Source organism: Dipodomys ordii, unplaced genomic scaffold (genome assembly GCF_000151885.1).
Source record: "Dipodomys ordii isolate 6190 unplaced genomic scaffold, Dord_2.0 Scaffold11, whole genome shotgun sequence".
In the NCBI taxonomy this organism is placed as follows: domain Eukaryota; kingdom Metazoa; phylum Chordata; class Mammalia; order Rodentia; family Heteromyidae; genus Dipodomys; species Dipodomys ordii.
In genome coordinates, this window is record NW_012267227.1 from 14,011,458 (window position 1) to 14,021,943 (window position 10,486).

Genomic DNA, 10,486 nt, shown 5'->3' on the forward strand with positions numbered 1-10,486 from the left:
CCATGAGTTGTACACTTCAGTTTCAACATAGTGTCTAGTGAGTATCACTGCTGCACTGTGACCCCTTTATTCTCCCCCAAAGGCAGATAAACAAACCAACAAACAAAAGGAAAAAGAAACAAAACAGAAAAAACCCTCATTTTCATTTCCTAGAGTTCACATCCATAAATACTATTTTATATGACTTAGCTATTGTGCCTTTGTGACCCTCTCCTAAGAATATCCTTCTTTGGTCTCACTGTGTGAATGACTAGAAATGTATATAATTTATCATGCTCCAGTGTATTATTTTTCTTTTTTTTTTGAATTTGACCTCACAATTTTATTGTCTTCATAACGAAAGTTGGAGCTTAAAACTGGATCACTTGCCCCTTTCTCTTTTTATCTCCACCCAATTCAAAATGTTTGCATCTCTTAATAGTTAGCATTCTCTTAGATCTACAGTTAGGCTCAACACATTCAAGTCTCAGCACAATCTTCTTTGTAGTTTTAGCTTTTTTCCGGAAAATTGGCTTAGTCTGACCGCCATAGCCACTCTGCTTCCTGTCATAACGACGCTTTCCCTGGGCATACAGAGAATCCTTGCCCTTCTTGTACTGTGTTACTTTGTGAGGTTGGTGCTTGCCACACTTCTTACAAAAAGTACGGCGGGTTTTAGGAACGTTAACCATGGTGGCAGGAAGCCTGCAGCAGCGCCAAAAAAAAGTGTATTATTTTTCTTTTACCATACAGTGTGTTTACTTGTAGAGTTATAGGCACATTCTATTAACCAGAAATGAAGGAAACCATAAAACCTATGTTTTTCTGGGTCTGGCTTACTTTGTTTAATATAATTTTTTCCAACTCTTTCATTTCCTTACAAATGGTACAATATCATTCTTTCTGATGGAAGCACAGAATTCCATTGTGTATATGTATCACATTTTCTTGATCCATTCATCTACTGAGGGGCATCTGGGTTGATCCAATAACTTGGATATGGTAAACAATGCCACAATGAACATAGTGCTGGTAGCTATAGTGTGGCCTTGTTTCTATTCTATTGAATACATGCCCAGGAGTAGAATTGATTTCCTTACTGATTTCCAGAGTGGCTGAACAAGTTTACATTCCCACCAACAGTGTAGTAGTGTTCTCTTTTGGCCACATCCATCCACACCAGCATTTGTTATTGTTAAGTTCTCTTCATTGGTTATTCTTGGCTATTCATGGCCATTTCTTCATGGCCAGTCTAACAGGGGTGATGTGGAATCTCAATGTTGTTTTGATTTGCATTTGTTGTATAGCCAGAGTTGTTGAACAATTCTTCATATGTCTATTGGCCAGTTTTACTTCTTCTGAGAAATCTATCTTTCAGCCTAAGTTCATTTATTGAGTTGTTTCTTTAAGAACCCTACAGATTCCTCCCCCAATTTACTTGAACTGATCCTAAAATTTAGTAAAGTAGCAGTGTATAAAATTAACCCACAGAAATCAGTAGGTTTTCTGTATGCCAACAATGACAAGAGCAAGACTGAAATCAGGAAGCTAAGTTCATTGGTAATAGCCTCAAAAAAAACCCCTACAAATTAACTGAAGCAAAGATGTGAAGGACCTCTATTGTGAAAACTTTAAAATGTGAAAAAGGAAATTGCAGCAGATCTAAGGAAATGGAAAAACCTTCTATCTTCCTGGACTGGAAAGACTGCCATCATGAAAATAACAATACTCCCCAAAGCACTTTACAAATTCAATGTAATACCCATCAAAATCCTAACAACATTCAATTAAATAGAGAAAGAAATCCAAAAATTCAAATGGAATAACAAAGGACCCTGAATAGCAAAAACCAATACTTATTAGGAAGAGCTGTGTTGGCAGAATATCAATACCAAACTTCAAACTGTATTACAAAGCTATAGTAATAAAAACAGCTTTGTACTGGCATAGGAATAGACCCCAGAACCAATGGAACAAAATAGAATACCTACCTAATATTTGATAAATGAGCCAAAAACATAGGTTGGAAGAAAGATAGCCTCTTCAACAATGGTCCTGGCAAAATTGACTGTCCACATGTAAAAAACTGAAGATACATCCTTATATATCACCTTGCACTAGAATCAACTCAAAATGTTTTAAAGACCTCAATATAAGGCCAGATACCATGAAAATATTACAGGAAAGGGTAAAGAACACGCTTAGGGCTCCTAAGCATGGTTTGAAACTTCCTAAGATCCAGAATTACAACAAATCAAAGAAAGATTGGATAAATAGGGCTACATCAAACTGTAGAGTTTCTGAATGGTAAAGGACATAACTAATAAGATGAAGAGAAAGTCCACAGAATGGGAGATTTTTACCAGCTATGCACCTGACTAGAGCTTCATATCTAAAATATACTTAAAACTCATAAACATTGGAATATTCTTAAAGTATGATTTCAAGTTCATTTGTACACATCCCCACAAATAGTTTCCCATTTGCTCTATCTTATTGCTTTTGAAATATACTTGGATGGCTAGTAGTGTGTGTGTGTGTGTGTGTGTGTGTGTGTGTGTGTGTGTGTGTGTGTGTGTGTGTGTGTGTGTGTGTGTGTGTGTGTGTGTGTATCCTGCTATGTATTTGTGCTTTCTCTATGCTTTGATTTCCATGTATCATACTAGGTATCTAGGTATGCAAATAGGAAAACAGGCTAAATTCATTTTTTTGTCAGTTGTAGAGCCTGAACTCAGGGCCTGGGAGCTGTCCCTGAGCCTACCACTTGAGCCACAGCACAACTTCCCACTTTTGAGTGGTTAATTGGAGATGAGTCTCACAAGGACTTTTCTGCCTGGACTGGCTTCAAACTGAGATTCTCAGATCTCAGCTTCCTGAGTGGCTAGGATTACTGGCATGAGCCACTGGTGCCTGGTTCTCTCAATCCATTTTTGCTTAACTGTAGTAGATACTAAGCTCTCCAATCACAAGACCTCATTTGTATTGTTTTTCACTCAACAAATCTCTAGGATATGATGCTGTGCTTATCACATAGAAGATGCTCAGAAGTATTTTTCAAACTAATAAATGCATGTGATATGTTCAGAAAAATTTGTAGTGATTAAGCTAAGTTGTTTTACTTGTCAAACAGCAGAAGATACATTCATCAGTACATTGTTTCTCTGGCTCTGTGTATCCTCACAGTGTCAAATACAGATGTGTCTGCCCTAGAGTCTCACACAGTCTTGCTGAGAGATAGGAACAGAGACCATCCACGAAGAAACAGACTCATTTATGAGCAGCCTGGATTGGAATTTCAAAACTAGCTGACATAGCATGTGGGTCTTATTTCCAGACATTTGTTTCTCTTTATCTCTAAGCACAAATCGAACGGAATGAGGGTAGTGTTCAGAATCTGGGAAGTAAAAAAAATAAAAAAAAATAACAGGTGAAGTGAAAGTGAGCTGAAGATTTTGACTGAGAAGCAGAGTTTTTATCATGCCTGTGTCAGCAATCCAGGCCACACTGGGCCTCCAGAGAATCTCGGAGGTCAGCACAACACACTACACATGGAAAGATTTACTGTTTATGCTCAGGTCTGGGTAGTGTTACAATCTCTTCCTCATAATCTGCTGCATAGCTAATGCACACAGTTACTATACATCCACCCCACTGGCTCTCTCCAGCCTCTAACAATGTACACACAGTGAATAAAAATGAAAGTATCACAGTTGTGTATTGAGATCATAGAAAAGGGAACTAAAATTTCCAGGACGGTGGCATTCTGCCAGGCAGAATTGGTAAACATTTGGTAAACATATTGTGCCTGGCAATTGGTGAACATTCCACTTAATTTTCATGTGGACTCACTTAAAAAGAGGCACATTATCTAGTTCCATTTTACAGATGATAAAGAGACCTACAGAAGACAAATCAAATCACTCTCCCAACAATCTAAGTAATGGAGATTTGAACCTAGTTTAGGACTGTTCAAAGCCCACATAAATGCTTTAATTACTTTAATATACCCAAATCCAAGAGTCAAAGTCAAGTGCCTTGGTTGTTGTCTTGGGGTATTAGAGACAGGGAAAGGTTGTATCGTTTGAAATACTCTGAAAGAGTCCTCATTCTAAATGAAATTTAGGGTTCTAGAGGCAAAGAAAAGGTTGTGTTATTTGAAATTCTCTTAAAAAGAGCTCAACGATATTTGGGATTCATCAACTGTACTTTTCCCAGAGAAACATCCTTGTTTGTGAGCAAAGAAAGAACAACTTCCATCTCATTTCAGCCTAGCCTAAACGCTACTCATTATTTAAGACTGAGTTTATGTCACTTTGTGTGAGAAAATATCCCTTCTTTCTTTGGTACTTCCAAAAGAAGATGAATGCATTTCTGTTTGCCATTTATGTTATTCTTAATTGTATTATTGCTCATTCATTCAAGTAAAACAATTATTTATTGTCTAACATTTTAGACAAAAAGTATAACTAAGTAGGAAAAAATCCTCAACCTATAAAACAAAGAGACATGTCAAGAAATAATTACCCATTATGTGACAAAAAAATCTAAGGATAATTCTAGAACAATGAGGGAATAGTAAAGAAGCTTTAATTGAATACAGATGGATGCATAGCTCCATGGTAGATAAACAAAAAGACAGAAAATATCATGGAGAAGTCAGAAGAACCAAGGGAAATTCTTGGAGATGTGTGTAAAGCCCATGTTTGGTTTTTGAAAACTGTACCATTCTCAAGTAGGAATACAGGGGTATGCTGGGATTTGTAAGCACAGTAATCATGGGAAAATATGCTTCAGACAGATCTTCAAAGGATTTGCACACAATCGGAACCTTATGTCTCTGAAGTCATGGCATAGTGTCCAATAGGTGAGCCAGTGAGCTGACTGTATGTCAGAAAGATACGAAGAAAACATTAAGGCACTAGAGATCATGTTTTAACTAAGAAACTGTTTTTGATCAGAACATGTAGCGTAAGCATAATGAACTCATTTCCTTGGGTTTTGAAAGGTGTCACATTTGGTACTGAAGATAGACGCAGGCTAAAGGTAGGGACATTTTTGACTACACATACTAATTTCTTTTAATTAATGGAACACTTGCCTCATGCAGATTCCAAGTTGATATCTATATGAAATTATTAAGATTACCACTAATCTATACATACCCTGTGCTAACATAAAGCTCTTATTTTAGCTGTAAAATATGGCTGATTCAGCTCCTTCTTCTTCCCATTTGGGGGTAATGGATGTATTCCCAAGCAAATAACAAGCTTCTAAGAAATTATCCAAATCGACAAATACCTTTACTCCAAAGTGCTCGCAGCAAGTGGTAGAGTGAATCAGAATCAATTTTCTCTGTCCTCAAGCCATAATAGAAACAGATAACAAACATGAAGCACTGAGCTTTTCTGCAGTTAATTTAGAAGAAAATGTTATACCAGGAGAAAACCTGATAGTGCTTACTGGGTAGAAATAAACGTGTGAAGCTTTTGGAGAGCAAACTGTTTTGGATGTCTTAACATTCTTTATCAAAGAACAGGGAGGTGAAGCCACTGCTCCACATTTAGAACACAGCTAAGTTCTTCCCACCTATTCTCTACTTTCTGTTGTATACTCATAGACCCCTAGTTATTAAAAATAAAATAAAATAAAATTAGCCCACCAAGGGCTTCATTATATCCTCTTCAGTGGGTATTGATGCTATTGGAAGCCCGCACAGGGATTGTCTCTTGACAAATCAAGTTGTTGTCTGAGGCATGATATGTTAGTTTATGACTGAGTCAGCGTGACGCTCTGATTCATGGCTAGGCTACTCTATTATTCAGGGGAAGAGGGATTTCTGCTTTGTAACACGTATGAATTTCTTGTGAGACAAGTGAATCCTTTTGTTCAACCTCAGGAATTCATGTTTAGTATCTTAGGAGGAAATTGTTTCAAAGACTGAAACACGAAGAGAGACAGAGGGGTATTAATGATACAGGAAAGCTTCTCTTGACACAGACCCTTTGGAGGGCTGAGACTGAGCTAAGCAATTCAGAAAAAAAGGAGATACAGTGGAGATATTCCACTCTGTACTTCAGTGTTTTCCTGGATATTGTTTTACACTGTTTACTTGATACCGTGTTTACTAGGCTTTTGTTGCCATGAATGCTATTATTTTCAAAGAGACTTTTGTATTTATCAGGTTTTCACAAAGATCCATAAAGTTAGCAAAAGTTTCCAATATGGTGATAAGACTACATTCTATGATTATGAAATAACATTACCATTAATGAAATATTTTAAATCATGGAAAAAAACATGAAATTTAAATTTAGGATTCATTGACATTTTTGTGATATGATACATAAAACAACTTAGATGACATATTTCCAGGAGAGTAATTCTCAAAGGTTAGATTTTTTTTTCTTACTCTATTACCATTCTTGAAATGATAAAATTTCAGAAATGAAGAGCAGATTAGTGGTGTCTAGGGCTCAGAGAATTGATGGAAATGGGGAAAAGGGATTAAAAAAAACCCAGGAAGCCTTGTACTAATTAAAGGAAATGTTCTACATTTGACTTTATTAGTGTCAATGTCCTGGTTGGAATATTACAGTGCAAATGGTTCATAACCTTACATAGTCTGACATAATTTTTCTTTTATATGTTGTTTCCCCCCATCCCAAGCACCAGAATTTGAACTCAGGACTGCATGCTTGGCTATCATTGATTGCTCAGCTGATGCTCTACCACTTCAACCACATCTGCAGCCTGGCTTTCTGCTAATTAATTTGGAGACTGAATCTTATAGACTTATCTGCCTGAAGTAGTGTCAAAACATGATCCTCCAGACCTCAACCTCTTCAGTAGCAAGAATTAGTTGTTAGCCACTGGCACCAATATATTTGTTAAGATTACACTTGTGGAAAAGCAGGATAGATTTAATAAAAGCCACATACCAATTTCTGAATTTTGGTCTTTTCCTCAGATAGTGATATGAAGAACAGTATTCTCTTTCAAGGATATATACATCAGTAGAGAGCCAACAGCTCTCAGTCAGCTACCAGATCAGAAACATACAATTCTAATAATGCATAATATTTCAAAGTTATGGTATCTGTCAGATTAGGTAGATTAAATGTATTTCTTACCTACATTGTATTTCAACTTATTATAGGTTCATCTCAAACCTCTTCATAAATTGAAGACCCTCTGTAACTCTGCAAAGCATCACCACTGATGGAAGCTGGGTGGAATATACCGTTTCCCTTTGTATTATTGCTTATAACTTCTTGGGAATTTATTCATCTCAAAATAAAATTAAAAATTAAAAAATTGCTTCCATTCTCATATTGCAGAGGCAAAATTTTAAATCATTTCTGTGTATGTATTTCTGGCCCTTTAATATGCATGGAGTTTTTTTTTAACAGAGCAGCCTCATAACTCTGCATATTGTTTTGCAACCTAAATTTTTCATTTAAAGAAATGTATGAACATTTTCCCATTAGCAGTCAATCTTGTTAATGAAAATGCTATTTTGGCAGAATATTTATGTGTAGAAACTGCAGCTGAGTACTTGAAAAAAGTTAAATATTTTAAAATAAATTCCAACCTAAGTTATAGATTGCTAGGTTTTATGTTTTCATAATAGTGGAGTAAAGCTATTTCATTCCTTTCTGTCTGTTCACAGTGGCAAGCTACAGGCCCAAATATGAGTGCTCCAGCCTTGAGCATCTCCTTTTTCCCATGATTCTCTACATGCAGGTTAGCAGTATGAAACTGTGAATGATGGGAGGAAAGAACAAGTTGCTGCTTCCTCACAAAAGAGCAATTCATGGGGCAGGGTATGGGCAATATGGGAAATCTCCCTATCAGTAAAGACAGAGCTAAACTGATGTTAAGCGAAATGAACCCCAAGTTAAGGACTCACATGTTTTTTCTTTCTTGCTACTGTGTCTAACATATTTATAAGATATTTCTTTGCTGCTTCGCATGTCCCTCCCCCACGGTATAAGCCGTTTTCACTGTATTTGATGTTGGTATAATTTATGGAGGGGAAGGGAAAAAACAAATCGTTTAAATAGGGATACAGGTGGACCCATTGCACCCACGAGATGTACAAGATGTTATGCCAAAAATGAACTTTACAACTTTGTGCGGGGTGGGGCGGGGGGGAGATAGGAAGGGATGGGAAGGGGAAACAAAGGAGGAGGCAACAATGCTTGATAAGAAATGCACTCATGGGGGCTGGGAAGGTGGCTCAGTGGTAGAGCGCTTGCCTTGCATGCATGAGGCCCTGGGTTCGATTCCTCAGTACCACATGAGGAAAAAGAAAAAAAGCCAGAAATGGCACAGTGGCTCAAGTGGTAGAGCACTAGCCTTGAGCTGAAGAGCTGAGGGACAGTGCCCAGGCCCAGAGTTTAGGCCCCACGACTGGAGACCCCCCCCAAAAAAAGAAATACACTCATTACCTTGCCCATGTAATTGTAACTCCTCTGTACAGTACTTTCACAATTAAAAATAAAAAGACAGAGAAACCGGAACTCAGAAGCTTTCTGTCACCATCAACCTGTGTTGAAACCTTCTTAAAATCTAGCTGTGGCTTGGATTCAAGCTATGTCACTGCATACAGTGTATACAGATAGGTCTATGTATTTCCATTATTGTGCTCTCACCCTTAACAACAGCCCAAATCCTTCCTAGAGACTGGGGAGGTGAGACACAATTCTAAAGGAGTCATTTGTCCTTTGATTCACGCTGTTATAATACAAAATAGTAACAACAAACAATGACTACAAATGCCATAGATGTAAAGGTTGAATCTGTAAACTTCTAGAGAAAAAAACAGAAAGAAATCTTTGTGGTCTTTGGTTAAGCAATGTTTCTTAGATATAATATAAAAAGCATGACCCAATCAAGGAATTACTAATCAATAAGATTTAACAAACATAAAAAGCTTTCTTCTTCAAACAAGTAATTAGGGTAATGAAGAGATAGACAGTGTGCAGGAGTATATATTTGCAAGACACCTCTCATAGAAATGCCTGTTTTTCTTGGTGTCAAAAATTGAACCCTAAATCTTGCATATGCTCAATGACTAAGACACACACGGTCCCTCATACTTTAGAATGTTTAATGAGTTATATGAAACTCCATAATCAAAAAAAATTAAAAACACCCAATATGAGGGAATGAGAGAGAGGAGGGAACAGCTAATACTATGCAAAAGGAAAGGAAAATACATATCACCTGATTCAGGTAACGTTAACCCTGCTCTATATCACCTCTAAAACAACAATAAAAAAGCAACACTCGAGGCTGGGAAGGTAGCTCAGTGGTAGAGTGCATGAGGCTCTGGGTTCCATTCCTCAGCGCCACATAAGCAGAAAAAGCCGGAGGTGGCGCTGTGGCTCAAGTGGTAGAGCACTAGCCTTGAGCTGAAGAGCTGAGGGACAGCGCCCAGACCCAGAGTTCAGGCCCCACAACCAGCAAACAAAGGGGAAACAAAGGAGGAGGCTACAATGCTTGATAAGAAATGTACTTATTATCTTGCCCATGCAATTGTAACCCCTCTGTACAGTATTTTCACAATAAAAAATTAAACAAAAAAACCTAAATGTAATGAAGAAAAAAAAGGAACACTCAATAGATAAATGCAGAAGAGTCTTAATACTATAGGCCATTCATCAAATGGGAAATAGGCAAATGGAAAGGTGCTCAGTATCATTAATAATTAAAGGAGTACAAGTGAAAACCTCAGGAAGATGCTATTTCATAGTTATTAAAATAGACAAAATTAAATAAAGAACCATGCTAGCACCAGTGACTCACATCAGTTTCCCGCCAACAGAACCAAAATATATAAGTTAAATATTTTTTTAACAAGACCTGGTTATATTATTTCCTTTGATTCCCCATTAAATTGTTTTTTCATGCTGTCATATTTGTAAGTGAAAGAACACCTTTAATCTCTGGCTCACTTATTCCATGAAATGCCTTTGAAAATATATAATGTGGCTATCTGGCCATACCTTATACTATCAAAAGGCATGACAGTGTATAATGCACTCAATGAAGTATATGCCAAGTGAATAGAAACACTGAGATGAATTTGTATTGTGGACCTCACAGACAACACTATGCAGAGAGCTGTAGTATGAAGAAGGGCAACGATCTAGTAACAAGCCAATGCAGAGAAGCATCATGGATCATTCATGCTTCCTGTTACTTTGTAAAATATTCCAGATACATTTACAGCCTTCTGTAATTAGTCAAATTAGAGAAAGGCTAGCATCTCTAATACACTTTTCCTAGCTTGGAATGACAGCTGTCAATCTTCTTACGCATCTTTCCTCTGTTTCCTTGGCTCTAACAACACCAGCATTATGAAAGCTACTGTTGCTTTATTATATGTCAGAAACAGAGTTAGCTCATCTGTCAGAAGCAGATATTGATGAATCAATTCCATGGCTCTGAATGTTGTGCTAAAAAAAAAAAAAGACCATTCACCTCTGCCTTCTCCATTTTT

The 10,486-nt window shown here is 37.2% G+C and overlaps 1 protein-coding gene across 1 annotated transcript; it reads right to left on the minus strand.

Moving 5' to 3' along the window:
- Positions 1–314: 314 nt before the first annotated feature.
- LOC105981054 (60S ribosomal protein L36a-like) lies at positions 315–700 on the minus strand. Its single transcript, XM_013010053.1, has one exon. It carries the CDS (start codon positions 669–671, stop codon positions 351–353), a length of 321 nt encoding a protein of 106 aa, XP_012865507.1. The 5' UTR covers positions 672–700; the 3' UTR covers positions 315–350.
- Positions 701–10,486: the final 9,786 nt, after the last annotated feature.

Coding starts and splice junctions, on each gene's coding strand:
- LOC105981054 (XM_013010053.1), bottom strand. CDS start 671: ATGGTTAACGTTCCTAAAACCCGCCGTACTTTTTGTAAGAAGTGTGGC.